The following is a 19,573-nucleotide window of genomic DNA, read 5'->3' on the forward strand; positions in this document are numbered from 1 at the left end:
TGCTTAAATAAGTCTTTATCATTAATAAATTTAATTAATTTATTTCATTTGGTTATACAACCATTGATGAATTTGTTTGATTCGTTCAACACCAATTTTAACTACAGCACGGTCATAAGTAAGAAGTCCATTTACTTCTGTTTCAACATCTGTTAATTGAGTGTAAATAGCTCCTGCAAGTCCTTCAATCTGAACAAGCATCTTAATATATTCTTCATATGTATCTTCTATTTTATCACTTTGGATATATCCCCAATTAGATTCTATCCATGTATGTTGTGGAATACTTTTACCAATACCTCCATATTCTCCAACAACTCTAATTCTATCATCTAATACTCTCATTCTTGGTTTAGGATAACTGTGACAGTCACATATATCTCCTACATTCTTAAAATGATTTCCTCCACTAGCATCATTCACCAAACGTTGTTCATCTTTACTTAGTTCACATATCTCTTTAGTGTTAAATTGTCCCCAACTTTCATTGAATGGAATCCAACAACCAACACATGGAGAAAGTCCAACCCATTTTCTAATCTCATTCCATTCATTAATAAATCTTCTTTTAGACTCTATTGGAATCTCTTTTTCTTGCTCATTAAATTCATCCTCATTCCAATTTGAAGTATCAGCAACACGAGATGGCATATCTTGCCAAACAATAATTCCTATAGTGTCACAATGATAGTACCAACGAGCGCATTCTGTTTTAGCATGTTTTCTTAAAAGATTAATACCAGTACTCTTTGCAAATAATATGTCTGATTTCAAGGCTTCATCTGTTGGTGCAGTATAAAGTCCATCTGGCCAATATCCTTGATCAAGATAGCCAAAGACAAATATAGGTTTATTATTTAATTCAAAACAAGGAAATCCTTTATAATTTCCTTTTGAAAACTTTCTGTAACCAAAATATGTAAAGATGCTATCCCCACTGTCTAGTGACACTTTTACATCATATAACTCTGGTGTATCAGGAGTCCAATATTTCATATCTGAAGGAAGTGAAATAATATTTTCTTTTCCTTTTAAGTGTTGAGAAACAATGACATTATTATTTTTAATAATATCAATAGTAAATGAATCACTTTCACAACCTTTAAAATCAACAAGAACTTTCATTGACTGACAGTCAATATTTGGAATACATTGAATATAATCAATATAGTGGTCATGAACTGGTTCAACCCAAACAGTTTGCCAAATACCAGTAATTGGAGTATACCATATTCCATTGGCGTGATTTACTTGTTTTCCTCGTGGTTGGTCATAATTATCTGTAGGGTCCCATACTTTTACAATAAGTTCAAAGTCAGTTTCGTTTATTTCCACTTCAAATGGAGAATATCCTCCAATGTGTTTGCAAACTTCTTTTCCATTTACATATACAGTAGCTTCATAATCAACAGCACCAAAGTGAATTAACTTTTTTCCTTTCCATTCCAAATGAACTTGTTTTTTATACCATAATAATTGTTTGTCTGTAATATGTTTTGCTACTCCAGACAAACTAGACTCTAGTCCAAATGGTACAAGAATATTTTCATTAAACTCTTTAGGAAATTCAACAGATTCTTTATTACCATCAATAATATCAGTTATTTGATATTTCCAAATCCCATTCAAATTTATCCATTCTTTTCTTCTTAGTTGTGGTCTTGGATATTCTTCTAAAACAGAATTAATATTAACAGAGTCTATCCATTTAGTTGTGATATGAGATTTAATAGGATTGTACATTTAAATATATCAATGGAAGTTATTTTTTTTAGATCTCAAAAAATAATATTGTTTAATATTTTTGTTTTTAAAATTATTAATAACATAATTATTAATAACAAAAAATTGTTTTTATTTCTATCTCAATAATCCTATTTTTAATTAAAACTATATTTTACATAAATTATATTATAATTAATAGTAAAACAATCAGAAGTATAAAAAGAAATTATAAAAAATCATAGAAAAGGTACAAAATATGTAATTATAAATACATACTATTTTTAGTGATTATCACCTATAACAAAACAAAACAACATGAGTTTTCTCAAAGCTAACAAGATAAAACTCTTTTATGACTTATATAGTCACTTGTCTATATTGTATTATTCTTTCACTACTGAGAATTTATTTTTTTTATTGGATTAAAATAGCAAAGAAATTATAAGAAATTGACCCATTTATAGTAAAATAAAAAAGTGAAACAGACTTATTTTCTTTCTTCATTTTAGTACAATTAATAGTCTGAATCATTTATAGACCAGTTAAATTCATTGTTAGTGGTGTTGTTTAGTATTGGTTATGACCGTCTCTTATAAAGAAAAGTTAAATCAAAAAAAAAATAAAAAGAAGAACTACTAAATTTAAATAAACTTTCTTTATGGAGAAGTTCAGCTACATTAAACAGTTTAAAGAGTTTAGTGAACGACATGAATCTCCAGATAGATCCAATTGTCAACCTCATTCCCAACCTAATCACACAACTCGTCCAGAAATTTCTGTTGTAAGAAAGCGTGATACTGGTCCATTTCGTGGAGATGAAACAATAAGTTCTCCAAATACCCTTGTTAGTCAAATAAAAATAATTCCAAACCCACGACTTCAACCAATTACTGAAATGGTACATCCACAACCTCTTTTAACTAAAAACATTCATTTGCCAAGGGATATATCATCTTTTAATACAGAAAGTCAAAAAGAACATAATACGACAATAAAATATCATAACGATGATTCAGAAACACAAACAGATGAAAATATATTTCAAAATGATTCATCATTCAGAACTTCATCAGAATTTATTGAAAACAAATTTAATCAAAAAAATTATTTAAAATTCCATGGAGAAGGTAAAATTTATATTTGTGAAGGAGTTGTCAACAAACAAACGATATTACCAACTAAACTTGAAGCAGTCATTCCACTCATTTTTCATGATGCTTCAGTAACAAAAAGTGTAGGTAATACGTTATTAGTTCATTCTCCATTTTGGAAAGAGATAATTAAATGTACTATCACATTAACTCCCATTATTGCTGTTATACAAATGAGTAGTGATATAATTTGTAATTCTTGCATTGTTGTTGTTCCTAATTCAATTCGATATAATATTGTTTTTCAAACTCAAAACGGAGAAATTCCTTCTGTAAATTCTTTTATCGAATCTATTATTTCATCTCAAGAAAATATTTCTAATTCAATTTCATATTCATCTTTACCAACATTAACTCTCTCTACAATAGAACCTCAATTATTTAAAAAAATAATTCAATTCTTACCAAACAAAGATAAAAAATCATTATCATTAACTTCTAAACGACTTCACATGATTCTTTCTTCATTAGTGACATCACCTTATAGTGCCTTTCTTCCAACTACACCATCAATTCAAATGGAAAAAGAAGAACAATATGCTCCATTACCTCAACCACAACGGATAGATGGACATACAAATTATGTTCGATCATTAGATATTTCTTCAAATTTTAGATATTTTGTGAGTGGAGCAAGTGATCGAAAAGTACGATTATGGACTTTACCTAATCCATCAACTAAAACGTCTCAAGTATTCAGTGGACCAAATAGCAGTGTTGTGTCTTCTTCATTTATTGATGAAACATTAGCCGTTGCATATAAATGTGGAACTGTGAAATATATACCAATTGCTGAACCTGACAGAATGTTAACATTCGATATTGTTGGTGGTAAAATAGAAGGTTTTCTTCCATTAACTGGAACAGCGTTTGTAGCATGGGGAGACAAAGTTCAATTAATTAATTATCACCACCTTCATCAGGCAATTCTATTTACTTACAGTGAACATCTTAGGAAAGTGTGTTCAGTTAAGCCATTAGGTCCAAAATTTATTTCAACTTCATCAGACAGGTCAATTCATATTTGGGATCCTAATTTACCAATCCCAACTATAGAAAAGATTAGAAATGTTAGAACATTTAATGCATTAGAAATACTCGACGATCATACTTTTGCTACTGGAGGAGAGTCTATTGTTCATATTTGGGATGAACGTAAAGTAACTGACCCAGTTGAAGTATTAAACATAGACTCTAAAGTAAGTTGTTTAAATTATTCTAACGATAAACTATATATTGGAACTGACAAAACAGTTACAATTCGTAGTGGCACACATTGGGCTAATGAACAAAATTTGGTTGTAGATGATAAAAATGGAGTTTCAACAATTAAAGCAGTAGGAAATATAACAATAGCAGGCTTTAGGGATGGAGGAATAGATATGTGGAATTTCTCTATGTAATATAAAACAAATTTTATGTTATTTTGTGTTATTATTAAAAAAAAATGTTAAAATAAAATAAAAAAGTAATCATCATCTAAAAAATAAATACGAAAGAAAAAGAAAGTTCAATAGAAAAATCTTAGAACTAATATCTTAGAAAAAAGAAAATGTCAGGTAAAATTTATTACGGATGTATTGGATATAGAAAAACAATACTCTCTATGTTTAGTGACATTTCTCTTGGTACCCTTAATGCTGCTATTGATGCTGTTGTAAATCAAGTAGGTCCTAATTCATCTCCAAAATCATCATCAAAATATGATCGTTTTCAACTTCAATTAGTTGTAGACAAAGAAATATTTGCATTATGTGTTTGTGATGATACATTCCCAATGAGAGAATCATTTGTTTTCTTAGAGGCAATAAAAAAAGCTTTTATTAGTCAATTTGACCAATACAGTATTTCTATTGCCGGAACAATGGAAATGTCCTCTTTCAATCAAACAATTAAAAACTTAATGGATAAACACAATGACTTCGATAATCATCAACTTACTAAAATTAAAAGAGAACAAGATGAAACTCAAGCTATTCTTAATAATGATATAGATAAAATGTTAAAACGTGGTGATGTTTTAAGTGATTTAGAAGATGAAACAAGTCATCTTGTTGAATCTGCAGATGGATTTAAATCATCAGCAACTCGATTAAAACGTGCTATGTGGTGGAAAAATATTAAATTATACCTCATTGCAGGTGCAATTTTATTAATTTTCTTATTAGTTCTACTTTGGGCAGGGTGTGGAATAACGTTTAGTCGATGTATTCCAGACAGGGAAGACAATACAGGAAGCAATTAAGATAAACTATCAATTGAGTTATTTTATAATTATCTTATTTAGTTCTTTTTGATGAGAATTTATACATTTTGTTTTAATATCTTTTTTATTTTCATATTGTTTTGTCGTTCTTTTGAACTTAAAAATATTTTTATTTTATTGGTTACATGTCTCTTCAACCTCTTGTAGAAGAACTCCAACAATTATTCCCTTTTGTTGACCCTGATATTATTAAAACTGCTTTGATTGATTGTAATTATGATAAAAATGCTTGTGCTGAATTATTGTTTATGGCACAAGAAAATGGATCAACTGAAGTTCCTACTTTTATTGATCCAACTGTTGACCACCACCAAGATGTCACGTTAGTTTACAAAGACTCTGTTGTAACAATAAATAGGGATCAAATGATTGGTGACTCTAATCCAACAAACAAACCTCGAGTTAACACATTAAATGAAGAGTATAAAAAAGCTGCTGCTGAAGATGAAGAAGCAGCAGAAAAAGGAATTATTCCATCAACTGTTATGGTTGATACTGAAGAAAAAGCTTATGAAAAAAAACAACGTAAACATAAACATCAAGGTAAAGGAAAAGAGAAATACTCACTTCTTGATTCAGAAGTTAGAGATGGTTTGTTTTTTTATTTTTTAAGAAAATTAACTTATCTAGAATTTATAACTCATTGTTTAGATGGTGATTTTTAATACCTCAACAACTTTACCACTACTGGAACAAATAATAAAATAATTCATACTTTTATTCTTTACACTTTTTTATTTTATACGAATGAAACAATAACAAATATCACCTTCATTCAAATTTATTCAATTTTAATATTTTAAAACCCACCAACTTGATTCATCATAGCATCAATGACATCTCCATCTTGTAAACCAAGATCTGAAGCAGTTTTATCTGGTGTAATTCTTACACCATCAGAAAGAAATCTAACACTTGACATGTTTAATCCTTGTTTATTACAAAATGCTTCCATTAACTTCTTTAATGGAGTGTTTTTCTTAATTTTGAAGAAGACTTCAGTTGAGTCTTGAGTCACTACTTTTAAATTAATCTGTTCATTATTAACAGGTTTTTCTGTTGTTTTAGTTGGTTCATCTTTCACTGGGTCTTTTGCTGGTTCTTTAGGAATATCTTTAGATGGTGAATGTTGTGCGTCAGACATTAATTTGTTCTTAAAGTTCCTTTTTTTATTTTTCTGATTTTAGAAACAATTATGAAACATCCTTTTAAATTTATTTATTTTAATTTTAGATACATTTTTCTACTAATTCTTTCTTTTTACTATTTTAAACTAATTCTTTCCAAAACCCTCGCATAAAAAAATTAAAAACACATTTTTTTGATTGAGGTTTTTGAATAACAAAAAAAAAAGTAAATTAAGTAAAATTAATTGACAAGATTATTGAGAATATCCATTAATTGAACAACATCTATTTTTCTACCACGATAAATGTTAGGAGGGGGAAGGATGTAAATAAATTCTCTAATAATGTCTTTATTCACTTCACGTTCGATTGGTTTCCATTTGAATTGAGAAAGTGATGAATCACCAGAGATTTGATGATCATCAAACTTTTCACCAATTGAATGCATTAAATCTTCAGACATAAGAAATTGGGTTGTATCTTTTGGTTTAGGAAGATGCTTAAATTTAAGAAGAATAGCGTTTTTCATATATTGGTCAACGTCATAATCCCCATAAGTTTTTAAAGCATTTGGTATAAAACGGGAAGGTGTGATTAAATTAAGGAAACGATAATAAGATTTAATGATAGGAAGATTATTAGGATAACGTTTTAAAGCTTCTTGAAAGAGTTTTAATGATGCAGTTTTTCTTCCAAAGATAAAATATTCAATTTCAGTTGCAGCAATAAAGGCATAAGGTTTTAAATTTGTTTGAATAGTAGTAAAGAGTTTTCTAAATTCATTAATTCTATAAGCTCGAGCAGCAATTTTTAATTTAAATACTTGTTCTAATTCTGAGTTATTGTCTAATAATGAAAGTGCTTTTTCAGTATTTCCTTGAATCATGAAACAAAATGATTGATATAATTTTAATAATGGACAATTAACAGCAGCTCTTCCTCTTTCAAGAAAATTGATTGCTAATTCAATATTTCCTCTTCTTTGAAAATATTGTGCACATATTATCCATGCTTGAGGATATCTATAGAATGTTAATAACATTTTATTCATTGCATAATAAATTCTTTCTTGTCTTGCTTTCATTTGAATAGAATGTGGACAATTTTCATATTGTTTATCTGTACCATTTGTTGTATATTTTCCATCATCATATCGTGGTTGTCCTTCTATCATACTTTCATAATTTATTGTTTCAATATATGTTAGAAGTAAACTTTTACTTCTTATACTTTTTGATTTTGTACAATAATTAATATGATCACTTTTCTTTTGTTGTTCAATTCTATTATAATATGACGTTAATCTCATTTGACTTGACTTTGTTGCTTCAAAAACTTGATGTTCAATTTTCTTTTCTTCTTCATCAAGTTTTTCTTCATATTCTAAAAACATTTCTTGTCGTTCATTCATTGGGATTCTTGTTAAATTATGCATTAGTATTTTCTTTGTAACTTCATTACTTCGACTTTTTGATAAAAATTCCATAAATTCTCGATATATTGTTGATGCATTTAAATCAAGTCCAACTATTTTGATTGCATACGAATATGCTCCTTCTTGAATCTTCTTGAATCGTGCTAATTCAATATCATCAATATCTTCTCTTTCTGTATCATCATAACATGTATTAATATATTTGATATATCTCTTTGCTATCTCTACATCTGGTACTTGAACTAAACACTTTCGGAATATCTCTTCTACTTCACTATCATTATGTCCATATTTCATTTCTAAATCAATATACTCACACCATCTATTCACTGCCGTTGGATATTCCCCTAAATATCTTTTATATAATTCTCTTCCTTGTTTTATTTGTTCTTCATCACTAAAAAATGGTAATGCACTAAATTTACTTTCCCATGCTTCTTCATTTGGGGTATTTTGCATTCTTTTCTTCTTGTGTTTCTTCGTTCTTTTTAGTTTTCTCTTCTTTCTCTTTTTTTTTAAAAAAAAATCTTATATAGAAACTAAGAAAATAAGTTAATTTAATGGCAGAAGAGGAGCAATGCAATCAATTTAAAAAGTATCAAGATTATTTTGAAAAACAAAGTGACCTTATGAAGAAATATGATGAAACATTATTTGATAGATGGCTTCATGGGGAAAAAGGTGTTATTGATCAACCACCACAACACCAAGGAGAAAGAAGATGTATTGACTTCAATTGTTGCCATTCGGAAATGGACTCAACATATTCTATGTATTGTCAAACAAGTAGAGTTCCTTATTGTCATCAACATTATTCATATACCCGATATCTTCAACCACCAATATTATGTACTTCAAATCCAGGAATTAACATAACTACAAAATTTGTACATACGTCAATTAATAAAAATAAAACACCTGTTTATTGTATGAGATGGACTCCTGATGGAAGAAGAATTGTTACTGGTAATGAAAAAGGAGAATTTACATTTTGGAATGGTCTTCAATTTAATTTTGCATGTTTAAGTGGAGCACATGACACAGCTGTAAGATGTATGACATGGAGTCACAGTGGAGGACATATGGTAAGTGGAGAACAAGGAAGTAATGGAAGTAGTAGTATTATTTATTGGAATCCATCACTTGCACCTGTTGTTACTCTTAAGACAGCACATAGTGAACTTATTAGAGAAGTAAGTTTTTCACCTAATGACCTTAGATTTGCAAGTTGTAGTGATGATAAAACAATTGGAATTTGGGATTTTAATAAACAAGTTTGTGAAATTAGATTTGATGAAAGTGAAAATGCAGTTTATTCTGTTGATTGGCATCCTACAGAATCTCTTTTACTTAGTAGTTCTAAAGGAAAAGTAAGAATATGGGATCCAAGACTAAAAGAAAAAGTAGGTATGTTTTCTCCTCACAAGACTGAAATTAACAAAGTTAGATGGAATAAGAATGGAAAATGGTTTTTAACATGTTCTAAAGATTTTAAAATAATTTTACATGATATTCGTATGTTTAATAAACCATTAATGATTTTTGAAAAGCATATGAAAGATGTTACAATTGTCAATTGGCATCCAATTCAAGAAGATTTCTTTGTTTCTGGAGGTGCAAATGGTGTTATTTATTTTTGGGACACTGAACATTCTAAACCTATTGGTGAAATTCCTGTTGCTCATGATGGGGCTATTTGGGATTTACAATGGCATCCTGTTGGTCATTTATTAGCATCTTGTGCTCATGATCAAACTACTAAATTTTGGAGTCGAGATAGATGTGGAGATTCTTTAGAAATTAAGAAATATCAAGGAACAAATAGAGATTATGACCCAATCATTCCAATGTATGATGATGATCTTGAACAACCATATCTTGCTCCTGTATTTATTCCAAATCAAATTAATCCATCTCGTATTAATGGTTTCCATGATATTTAATTAATTTCTTTGCTTGTTTTTATTGAATTATTTACATTATTATATCACTTCTTCTTTTTCATTATTTCTTTTCTAACTGAAATTGAATTTTATCACATTTCTTTTATTCATTTTCTTATTTAAAACAAAATATAATCAATTCCTTTAGACTATATCTATTTGATAACAGAATGTTTAATTTTAAGCTTAGTAGTATTGATTATTATCTTTCGTCTTTATTTAATAAAAATATGATTATTTGAATCTTAAAATATTCACATTACTGTGAATTATGGATGACTCATTGAATTATTATGAGTTTCTTGGTATTTCTAAAGACGCCAATGACCAAGAAATTAGAAAAGCATACAAAGCTAAAGTACTTCACACACATCCAGACAAAATTAAAAACCCTCAACCAAGTGATTTTGACAAGTTCCATAAACTTCAATTGATTAAAGACACATTACTTGACACTGAAACAAGAAAAGTATATGATAAAATGATTACAAGTCAATTAGCTACAAGAAAAGCAATAGAAGAGATGGAAGCAGACAGAAAAAAGATGATTGATGAACTTCTCCAACAAGAGAAACAATATCAAGAATCAGAAAAAATAAAAGATTTGTTTAAAGAACATAATAAACGAATTGAAGGAGACAGAGTTGCAAAATTAATCAAAAAATGGTATTTTCATCGACAAAACAAAGCTCCATCATCTATTAAACGAAGTATCAGAATTTTTTGGAGTAATAAAGTACCAAAAGGATATTTTAACAAAGAGTTTATCAGACAGAAATGCATGACACTTGGTGATGTTGTTGGTGTTTCTCTTAAAGACCAAATGTGCTTTGTTTTATTTAAGAACGATATCACAATAACCAAAATTGAAATGAAAAATGAACATGGGAATGTGTTTAATGATGAAATGAAGGAATCTAATATCGAAATTTTAAAAAACACATATCTTCATTCTTCAACCCCATTAAATGATTTTACACAGTACGAACAACAAATATTACAAAAGGCTTATATTAAATTAAAAGAAACTAACCCAAGCATAACTAATCCATCTGTTCATACAAAACAAAATACTATTATAGTTGATTAACATTAATACAACTTAATCCATCTTATTATTACCCTTTTTCTTAACTTTAATTTCTTTCTATTTTATCTGTTTCAATATTCAAACACTTCACTTTTTACTCTTTATCAATGAATATCTTATTTTATTGTCTTTCTTCTTATTAATGAAAATATTCATCTATCTCAAATTCCTTTCCTTCCTTTTTTCTTTTTTTTTTATTTCTTTTCTTGTTTTTTTTTTGATATGTATAACTTTATTATTTTTTTGTCTTTGAAAAAATCTTACTTTATTTATGTTTTTTTAAATTTTTTATAATCTCTTAAATCAAGTTTTCAAGAAGATTAGAAAGTATGAAAAGTGAGAAAGTTAAAGATAAAAAAGAATAAACAATGACAAAAATCTAACTCAATCACTTTTACTTCTAGCACAATCTGCAGCTCCAATAATTAAGTCAATTTGACCAAGAAGTTGTTGCATATTTTTATTTAGTTGAATTTCTTTTTCGAGTCTTTTTTGCATTTTAAAGAACATTTCATCAAAAACAACGCTTTTACCAAGGTCTTGAGCATATAAGTCTAATAATTGAGACATAACCTCAACAAGAATTTTAGTATGTAATGGACTTGGAAGGGTATTTATTAAGAATGTCATTAAAGGTTCTAATGTATTTTCATCACGACGGGATAATGCAATTTTCAACCCATTTCTATATAAAATTTCTCTTATAACAGAAATAATAATTGTTTCATCTTTTGTTGCTAATGCTTTATCAAGAGCATCATCATAATCAAATTTTCTGATATTTACAGAAATGTCGCTTTGAGTTTTATTAATTGCTGGTTCTTTTTTTTCTTCTGATGTTTGGGTTTTACCTTGGAAGAAATATTTTGCTGATGATGCGGCATGGTTCTCTGTTTGTTGTGGTTGTTGTTTTGCAAATAAAATAACTTCTCCATTTGTTAATCCTACAGAAAAAGCAGTAGAGTCTTTATTCATATCAAATGAAAGAATTGGTGATGGATAGACAATATTATGTAATTTACTATAATTTGTTGTTTCATAAACATTAATTGAACAGTCTAATGATGAAGAGAATAATCTATTCCCATCGGTATCAAAAAGAATATTAGTTACAAGGTTTGTATGATAACTATAATCTGAAATTTGTGAACCTGTAGTAGAATCCCATACTGTTATCATTTGTCCATTAGCAACAGCAATTAAAGTACCGACTGGATGAAATACAATATCTTCGACTGGATTTTTATGTTTAAATACATTAATTGAATTTTTTGAACGTGTATCATACAAAACAACTGTATGATCATACGATCCAGACGCAATAAGAAATGGATTTGTTGGACATTGAACTATAGAACGAACAGAATCTGTATGATTGGCATATGAACCAATGACTGACTTAGTAGTAAAGTCCCATGCTTTAACTACCATATCATCTCCACTAGAATATAACATTTCTTTACCCCAACAAACCGTTCTTACTGCAGCAGAATGACCAGACAATGTCCTTAATAATGTTTTATTAGTTGAATCAAATACACGTACTTTACCATCTGCACATCCAGTACTGATTAAGGCTCCATCATTTCTATATTCACAAGTATAAACAAAATCTTTATGTCGAGTAATTACTTTAGGTTGACTTTCTGTACTTGAATGAACAAACACATTCATTCCACTACATACGGCAAATGTTTGTTTTTGAGAAGGAGAAAATCTAATACATTTAGGAGAAGGATATGTATAAGAAGAAACAGGTGTAAAATCATCCCAATACTTTCCCTCTAACTCATTATCTCTTTTTTCATGAGGTGCTTTAAACAATGTGAATTGAGCTCTTCTCATGAACAATTATTGTCTATTTAAGAAAGAGAAAAAACCTATTAAAACCCTTTTTATTTTCACATTATTTATATTTCTTTCAAGCAAATATTTTATGTTATTTATTATTATTTTTTGTTTTTATAAAACAAAAAAAAGATGGAGAATTGTAAAATATTTTGTTATTAATAACGAGCAGCAGTTGAATAAATCCATGTAGCAAGACCAGGAATACCGATAAATGATTCAGACTTTGATCTTAGTACAGCCATTACAACAAAGAATAATTTGATTACAATATAACTGAAAAGAAGAAGTAAATATACTGTTTGGAATGCATGACCAACAGCAAGACATAAAATTAAAAATGGTAATGAAACTATAAAAAAAACAGCGAATAAGAAGATTGATTGAAGTGCATATGCTTTACAATATGAATTTGTTTTTTCAGTATGCAATATAACAATTCCAGTTAATGCAGAACAACTCGCTAAAAATGATTCGATAATTAATGGGAGTCCCATACTAGTACTACCTGATCTAGCTTCAAAAGATAAAACATCATCTACATCCATATCAATATATTCAGCCATTTCTCAAAACAATTATTTTTAAGTTCTTTTTTTAAATTTATTTTACTTTTATTTTTGTTATTTAAAAAAATGTTTTTCTATACTTCAAAAAACTGAATCTTTTTAGAAAAATCAAATTTCAAGAGATTCTATCACTGTTAATTATTCAGTTTAATGAGTGACTCTGAAAAGCCTGTTATTATCCAAGAAGAACAACCAAAAGAGGAGAATGGGGATGATGTAAAAATTCAAGAAAATGATGATGACGATGAAATAATTGATATTGAACCAATTCATACAACAACCACACAAAACAATTGGCAAAAATTCCCATTAGTCATTATAGTTAAAACTGCTCTTTGGGTTAAAGAAAAAATTCAGCAAACTATTGACCTTTCTATTTACCTCTTCATTACTCCTTCAAAAATAATTGTTTCTTTTATGCAAAAACCACTGGTTAAAAAAATAACTTCTGGAGTAACTTCAGTCGCCTTATTTGGGGTATGTGTTTATGCTTTTGGGTATATCCCATTCCAATATATCAAACAATCAAAAGCATTACAATTCCATTAAATTTACTTTTTTGTTTAAGAATGAAAAAGGGTTTATCTTTTTTTCATTCTCAGAAAAAAAATCTTATTTTCATAATGAGAACTAAATCATCTAGAGTAGTTTCTTTTCAAACTGAAATCAGTAAAGGTTCACTCAAAGAAACAAAACCTAAAAAAACAACACCACTAAAAAGTCAACAGAAAGGAGAAGCTAAAAGTGATATTGATGATATTTTTAGTGAGTTGAAAGTAAAGCAAAGAAAGGCTGCTGCAGAAAAACAAAAAGAAGAAGAAAAAGCTAGAAAAAAAGAAGAAAAGGGTGGAAAGAAAAAAATTAGAAGAACTGAAGAAGGATATCGTATTTACACCCTTGAAGAACTTGGACTTGACAAAAATAAATTTGGGGGAAATACACCATTATGCCCTTTTGATTGTGACTGTTGCCATTAATTGATTTTTCTTTTGTGAATGTTTTTAATTTTTTTATAAAAATAAAAGAGTTAATACAGTGTTAATAAATTAGTCAAAAACTCATTGTTTTAAGCAACCACACATGAAGTATTATTCTCTACTGGATGAAATGAAACCCATTCCCTAATAATTATGTCAAATAAGTGATTAATATTTGTATAATCTAATGCTGACGTTTCCATAAATAAGCATGAGATTGAATCTGAAAATAATTGTCCTGACTCATAAATGACTTCACGTCGCTTTTCATCACATTTATTACCAACAATAATAATAGGGATTGTTTTAGAATGGTCTTTTCGTAATTCATAAATACGATTTAAGTATAATGGTAAATGAAGAAAAGAATTTTTGTTTGTGACAGAATACATGACAACAAATGCATCTCCTTTCATTATTAGATCATCATTTTGAATTGTCATTGTTGCATTTGTATCAATAACACCAATGTCATAATCAGTTCCATCAACTGAAACTCTGGAAACTTGTATTTGTTTAGGATGTATTGAATATTCAGACATAAATACATTTGTTGCAAATCGAATAGCTACACTACTTTTTCCAACACCATGATCACCTAAAAGAACAACAGATATTCTTTTTATTGTTGAGTTCATTAATTAAATAAAATAAGTTCTCAGTCTCAGTGATAATATAATATCTAATATAACATAAAAATATCAAATAAATTATAAAAAATGTTATTTGAATTAACCAATAATTTTTTTAATTTCTTTTGCAAATTTAGAAGGATAATCAACAGTTTGAGTAGTCATATCGCTATACAATTGTTTAATTTGTTTTCTATATCTCTTTTTGATAATTTCTTTTTCCTTTAAATAATCCCTCATTTGTTCGGTTTGAATTCTTTTATTAAATCCTTCAAGTTTCTTTTGTTTTTCTCGTAATTGTTTTAATTCACGAACCTTTCGTTCTTTATTTTTATTCTTTTCATTAATTTTTTCTGCCTTAGCAACAGCTATTTTTTTTGCTTCTACTTCAAACTTCTTCTTTTTTAAATCATCAAGTGATTTTTTTGTTTGTTCCTTAATTTCTGAAGGTTTAACTGTTTTATTTGATGAAGCTACATCTTTCTTTATTTTGTTAATAGTCATTTGAATTGGATTAATTGGTTTTGTGGTATTAACAGGAGTAGTAGTATTATTAATGGTATTGTTAACAGGAACAGTGTTATTAGAAGAAGTCACATTAGGTTGTACAGGGGTAGTTGTAGGAGTAATAATACCATTAGAAAGGACAACGATTGCAAAGAACAACAACATTATGAATTATAAGATTTTATTTTTTATTTTTATTTTTCTTATTTGTTTTTTAGATTTTTATTTTTTTAAGTTTAATGAATGGCTAAAACTCAATACAATTTCTTTTCTTTCATGCAACAACAAGACTTCATTGAAATAGTATTTAGAGCATATAATACAAAAACAAATGGATGTAGAAATGTAAGAATAAGAGTTCCTCAAGACTATCCTATTGACTTTGATCCTTTAGATGATCTTAAGTATTTAGAACAAACAAAACCAAAGAGAAGAATGGATTTCTTTTCGAGACCTCCAATTTGTTTTAAAGGAACAAGCTCTACTGCACGTTTACAAACAATTGGAGAAACAACATCATTATTAATTTGTAACAAACGATTTACATTAAATAGAAAATCAGCGTTTAGTTATGACTTAGTGTTTGTTTTTTAGAATGAAATGCTTTGTAGAAGGCATTAACATGTAGAGAAAACAAAAAACAAAACATTGTTGATTCGATTGATAATGATAAAGAACGTGCAGCATCTCGTGTTAGAGAAGAAGTTGAAAAATATACAAAACGTTTTGGTGATGAAGGATTAACGGCAAGCTTTTTAGAAGATGATATAAAGCCAAGAAACAGTGAACTAAGTATTGATGAAGGTGAAAAACGATTATTAGAAATGAAAAATGGAATAGATGATGATTGATTGGTTTTTATAACATTTTAATTAACAAAAAATAAAATTTATTAAAAAGAACTTAAAAATTTTATAAAATCTACTATGTTTTCACCAACATTAGGAGAATTAAATTTAATGCAAATTGATTTAAACACTGATATTGTGCGTATTTTTAAAGTCGAAATTCAAAGAATTATTGTTCAAAGTGTTTCATTAGAAATTATATCAAATTTACAAGAATTTCAAAGTAAATTATGTACTCATGACCATTGTAAATGGGTAATGGAGGTTATTGGGTGTGGATTTACCCTCCCTGTTGATGATCATAAAACTATTGCACATTGTATCTCTTTATATGAAGAGTGGTTTATCAATTTACAAAATGTACCAACTCCAATTGAAGAAATGAGAGATCATTATGATAGAATTGCTATGGCCCAACTCACTAATTTATTGTATCAGAGAAGTGGAAGTGCTGAAAGTCTTAATGGATATGCTGAATTATGTTTAAGAGCAATTTCTATTTTAAGAGCTATTGGAACACGATATAAACCTGGAAGTGATATGTCTAGACAGTTAGTATGTTGTTTATTAGGTTGTATGCAAGATGTTTGTGGTAAACAACATGTAAATTCACAAAATGTAATTATTTCTTATATTGCTGAAAAATTAATTCATGCAGTTTATGAGGTTTGGCTTAATTATGGGGAAGCAGATGAAGAATTATGGGGTGTTTTCCAAGAATGTCATAAAGTATGGGCTAAAACAAAAGAAGTGGCATTGGCATGGGTTGATATAACATTACGTTTACAAAAAACTTTCTTAGCTGCTGTAGAGTCAAAACAAAATGATGTTAATTTAGTAACTACAAATGAAAAAGTACAAATAGATGCTCATTATACTTTAAAATACTTCTTAAAAACATGGATTCGATTTATTCATTTATGTGGTACTCCTGCACAGTTACAAGACGCAGCAGTTGTATTAGTTATTACTGATGGTATTTCATTATTTGTAAAAAATATGATTGAGTGTTATAAAGATGGAAGATATCCAAATGCACCAGATGGAAATACCATAATTAAGTTATTTGGAGAACCACTTGCACAAGTTGTTCTTTGTCTTGATCATATAAGATATGAACTTGCAGTTAATGTTGCTGTAACTACTATAGGAACAGTATTTGGAGTAACTACTGCAAGAACTACCTTCAGACCAGAAAATTTGTCAATACTATATGAGGTAATGAGTGAGGCTATATTATCTAGAAATGGAAAGATCATTTTGTCTGGTATTAAAATACTTAACAAACTTCTTTTATTATCATTCCCTTCACAAGAAATTATTTATCCTTCAATTATAAAAGCAGCTGAAAGAATTTCAAATATGGTTGATCCTGGAAGTTTAGATACAAGGACAAGTTGCATTGAATTACTTGGATTAATACATCTTTCATTCTCAAAACAAAGACAAGAAATTGCTTGTCATGAAGTAGGAACAGATACTATTTTTTGTTTTAGTAATTTTTCAAAACAGTTTTTGGCTATTTGTGAAGTTTTCTTACAAACAGAAACAAATCCAGTTAATTTGAAAGATATGTTTGTGTTACTTTCTAGATTCTTCAATGATATTGTTCCAAGGGATGGGTCAACTATTGTAGAGCAATTTATTCCAGTCCTTGAAAAAAATATTTATAAATTTGTTGGTGCTTTAGTAGAAAAAAGATTACATGAGTCATTTACTGAAATGATGAGAGTATTAAAAACTGTGTTAGTAGAAGTAGGAGAGCATAAAGTTTTATTAGATTTATTGATGATAATTCATTCATTCATTGAAACATATTATAAATCATCTCCAATTATTGATGATTTCTTACAAGTGTATTCAATTTACTTTGGCGCTTGTTATTCATTTATTCAACAAGACACATTGTTAAAAGTTATTGGACTATGTGGTCAGATATGTGCTTGGTTTAATGATCAACAAAAAAGAGCTTCATTAGAGAATTATACTTTCCCTCAGTCATTACTTTCTTCATTACAAATTGATGTTGTTGATTATTTCGAAGAGATGAATGAAGTAATTCTTATGAATGCATATAATGATCATCAAATTCAAGCCTTTGATGAATTTATGAAAATATTTGTTTACAAAGACCAAGCTGTAATTACAGTTGCTGAACTTCCTTGGGAAAAAGGAAGTGCTATTGTTATTATTAGAACAAAATATGGTAAGACTGCTCGTTATGTACACTTAACTCATGATGAAAACAAAAAAACAGTTATTAGTGGTGTGTTAACAAAGGGAAATGATGAAGTTATGAAAGAAAGTGAAATACCAGTTTCATGGCTTGAAGAATTTAATACAGTTTCATTAGATAAAATAGTTACTGCAGAAAAGGCATCCAATAATGTTCCTCATGTAGCTCAAAATGAAGATGTTCTCCCTGCATCTGCTCTTTACAATACTAATCTTTGCTGTAAAGCTATTATTTCAAGAACACTTATAGGGGCACTTGGATTGGTTGATTTATCTGGAGAAAAACTTCATCCATTAGGTTTAAGTGATGATTTGATCACTAGCCTATTGGAACTTGATGTACTTCCAACAAGAAATTTGATTGGTGTTACTATTTTATATGGTCCTGACTCATCTGCACCATCTCCAATTTATAATTCTGTTATTCGTGGATTAGGACATATTGTTGACCCTCAAACACACAAGGGATTTAGTGGGTTATACGCTGGAGGTGATCAAAAATTCATGTATTATTCAAATGAAGAAGCTGAAATGGTATTCCATATTAATACCCTTGGTGGATTAAATGAAGAAGAGGCTGTTGATGCAGATAACATTGTTGTATTTTGGAATTCTTCTCCATATGACACTGAAATTGAAACTATTGAGGGTAAATTTACTATTATTATTCTTCCAACTCAATCTGATGTTCTCAGAGTTATGACTAATTCTCCCTGTGGTGTTTTAGTTAAAGAACAACTTGTTTCTCCCGCATCCTTACCAGGACTTATAAGACATGCCGCTTTGAATTATTCAAGACCAGTTTATCTTGCACCAACAACAAATCCAATTTATAAGAGAAGTGAATATATTAGATCATTAAATCTATTTGTTGATGTTCAAAATCCACGAGCAGAAGTTCATTGTCTTTTATCATCAGAAACAATGCAAAATGTCAATTCATCAAATCTTCAATTTTGTGTTGAGATTGTTAAAACCGAAAAGAAAGAGCAAAGAGGCAATTTCCTTACTAGAAAAGCAACTCCAAAGCCAGCAAAAGCTGAACCAACAGACTCTGACACTAAGAAGAAAGGTCATTCATTCAAACTAAGTTTATTTAGCAAGAAAAAGAAAGAAGATAAAGAGAAAGACAAAACAGACAAGAAAGAAAGAAAAGAAAGGGAACTTGAACGTTCTTCAATTAATTAAATTTCTTTTAAACTAAAAAAATAAAAAAAGTA

At 28.6% G+C, this 19,573-nt stretch overlaps 16 protein-coding genes across 16 annotated transcripts; 9 read left to right on the plus strand and 7 right to left on the minus strand.

Annotated features, from left to right (window-relative positions):
- Positions 1–39: 39 nt before the first annotated feature.
- On the minus strand, positions 40–1,743 carry EHI_170020 (beta-galactosidase, putative; the record flags this gene model as incomplete). The annotated part of the gene is made up of 1 exon (XM_650896.1): positions 40–1,743. The coding sequence occupies one exon, from the start codon at positions 1,741–1,743 to the stop codon at positions 40–42; it is 1,704 nt and encodes a 567-aa protein (XP_655988.1).
- A 640-nt stretch (positions 1,744–2,383) lies between these two features.
- Positions 2,384–4,279, plus strand: EHI_170030 (F-box/WD domain containing protein; the record flags this gene model as incomplete). The annotated part of the gene is made up of 1 exon (XM_650895.1): positions 2,384–4,279. The coding sequence occupies one exon, from the start codon at positions 2,384–2,386 to the stop codon at positions 4,277–4,279; it is 1,896 nt and encodes a 631-aa protein (XP_655987.1).
- A 149-nt stretch (positions 4,280–4,428) lies between these two features.
- EHI_170040 (longin-type vesicle-associated membrane protein, putative) lies at positions 4,429–5,121 on the plus strand (the record flags this gene model as incomplete). Its single annotated transcript, XM_650894.1, has 1 exon — positions 4,429–5,121. One exon carries the CDS (start codon positions 4,429–4,431, stop codon positions 5,119–5,121), a length of 693 nt encoding a protein of 230 aa, XP_655986.1.
- Positions 5,122–5,267: 146 nt separating this feature from the next.
- Positions 5,268–5,868, plus strand: EHI_170050 (uncharacterized protein; the record flags this gene model as incomplete). Its single annotated transcript, XM_650893.2, has 2 exons — positions 5,268–5,733; positions 5,794–5,868. The coding sequence occupies 2 exons, from the start codon at positions 5,268–5,270 to the stop codon at positions 5,805–5,807; spliced, it is 480 nt and encodes a 159-aa protein (XP_655985.2). The 3' UTR covers positions 5,808–5,868.
- A 73-nt stretch (positions 5,869–5,941) lies between these two features.
- Positions 5,942–6,286, minus strand: EHI_170060 (ubiquitin-like protein; the record flags this gene model as incomplete). The annotated part of the gene is made up of 1 exon (XM_650892.1): positions 5,942–6,286. The coding sequence occupies one exon, from the start codon at positions 6,284–6,286 to the stop codon at positions 5,942–5,944; it is 345 nt and encodes a 114-aa protein (XP_655984.1).
- Positions 6,287–6,510: 224 nt separating this feature from the next.
- EHI_170070 (cleavage stimulation factor, putative) lies at positions 6,511–8,163 on the minus strand (the record flags this gene model as incomplete). The annotated part of the gene is made up of 1 exon (XM_650891.1): positions 6,511–8,163. The coding sequence occupies one exon, from the start codon at positions 8,161–8,163 to the stop codon at positions 6,511–6,513; it is 1,653 nt and encodes a 550-aa protein (XP_655983.1).
- A 101-nt stretch (positions 8,164–8,264) lies between these two features.
- EHI_170080 (WD domain containing protein) lies at positions 8,265–9,647 on the plus strand (the record flags this gene model as incomplete). Its single annotated transcript, XM_648514.1, has 1 exon — positions 8,265–9,647. The coding sequence occupies one exon, from the start codon at positions 8,265–8,267 to the stop codon at positions 9,645–9,647; it is 1,383 nt and encodes a 460-aa protein (XP_653606.1).
- A 271-nt stretch (positions 9,648–9,918) lies between these two features.
- EHI_170090 (DnaJ domain containing protein) lies at positions 9,919–10,737 on the plus strand (the record flags this gene model as incomplete). Its single annotated transcript, XM_648513.1, has 1 exon — positions 9,919–10,737. One exon carries the CDS (start codon positions 9,919–9,921, stop codon positions 10,735–10,737), a length of 819 nt encoding a protein of 272 aa, XP_653605.1.
- Positions 10,738–11,121: 384 nt separating this feature from the next.
- Positions 11,122–12,582, minus strand: EHI_170100 (WD domain containing protein; the record flags this gene model as incomplete). The annotated part of the gene is made up of 1 exon (XM_650888.1): positions 11,122–12,582. The coding sequence occupies one exon, from the start codon at positions 12,580–12,582 to the stop codon at positions 11,122–11,124; it is 1,461 nt and encodes a 486-aa protein (XP_655980.1).
- Positions 12,583–12,743: 161 nt separating this feature from the next.
- EHI_170110 (uncharacterized protein) lies at positions 12,744–13,151 on the minus strand (the record flags this gene model as incomplete). The annotated part of the gene is made up of 1 exon (XM_650887.1): positions 12,744–13,151. The coding sequence occupies one exon, from the start codon at positions 13,149–13,151 to the stop codon at positions 12,744–12,746; it is 408 nt and encodes a 135-aa protein (XP_655979.1).
- Positions 13,152–13,304: 153 nt separating this feature from the next.
- EHI_170120 (uncharacterized protein) lies at positions 13,305–13,703 on the plus strand (the record flags this gene model as incomplete). The annotated part of the gene is made up of 1 exon (XM_650886.1): positions 13,305–13,703. One exon carries the CDS (start codon positions 13,305–13,307, stop codon positions 13,701–13,703), a length of 399 nt encoding a protein of 132 aa, XP_655978.1.
- Positions 13,704–13,777: 74 nt separating this feature from the next.
- EHI_170130 (uncharacterized protein) lies at positions 13,778–14,131 on the plus strand (the record flags this gene model as incomplete). Its single annotated transcript, XM_650885.1, has 1 exon — positions 13,778–14,131. The coding sequence occupies one exon, from the start codon at positions 13,778–13,780 to the stop codon at positions 14,129–14,131; it is 354 nt and encodes a 117-aa protein (XP_655977.1).
- An 89-nt stretch (positions 14,132–14,220) lies between these two features.
- Positions 14,221–14,769, minus strand: EHI_170140 (Rap GTPase; the record flags this gene model as incomplete). Its single annotated transcript, XM_650884.1, has 1 exon — positions 14,221–14,769. The coding sequence occupies one exon, from the start codon at positions 14,767–14,769 to the stop codon at positions 14,221–14,223; it is 549 nt and encodes a 182-aa protein (XP_655976.1).
- A 93-nt stretch (positions 14,770–14,862) lies between these two features.
- On the minus strand, positions 14,863–15,435 carry EHI_170150 (uncharacterized protein; the record flags this gene model as incomplete). Its single annotated transcript, XM_650883.1, has 1 exon — positions 14,863–15,435. The coding sequence occupies one exon, from the start codon at positions 15,433–15,435 to the stop codon at positions 14,863–14,865; it is 573 nt and encodes a 190-aa protein (XP_655975.1).
- Positions 15,436–15,513: 78 nt separating this feature from the next.
- On the plus strand, positions 15,514–16,121 carry EHI_170160 (uncharacterized protein; the record flags this gene model as incomplete). Its single annotated transcript, XM_650882.2, has 2 exons — positions 15,514–15,851; positions 15,899–16,121. The coding sequence occupies 2 exons, from the start codon at positions 15,514–15,516 to the stop codon at positions 16,119–16,121; spliced, it is 561 nt and encodes a 186-aa protein (XP_655974.2).
- Positions 16,122–16,196: 75 nt separating this feature from the next.
- On the plus strand, positions 16,197–19,541 carry EHI_170170 (uncharacterized protein; the record flags this gene model as incomplete). Its single annotated transcript, XM_650881.1, has 1 exon — positions 16,197–19,541. One exon carries the CDS (start codon positions 16,197–16,199, stop codon positions 19,539–19,541), a length of 3,345 nt encoding a protein of 1,114 aa, XP_655973.1.
- Between the last annotated feature and the right edge of the window lie 32 nt (positions 19,542–19,573).

The sequence above is a fragment of the Entamoeba histolytica genome, genomic scaffold (assembly GCF_000208925.1).
Source record: "Entamoeba histolytica HM-1:IMSS scf_1104750518851 genomic scaffold, whole genome shotgun sequence".
In the NCBI taxonomy this organism is placed as follows: domain Eukaryota; phylum Evosea; order Mastigamoebida; family Endamoebidae; genus Entamoeba; species Entamoeba histolytica.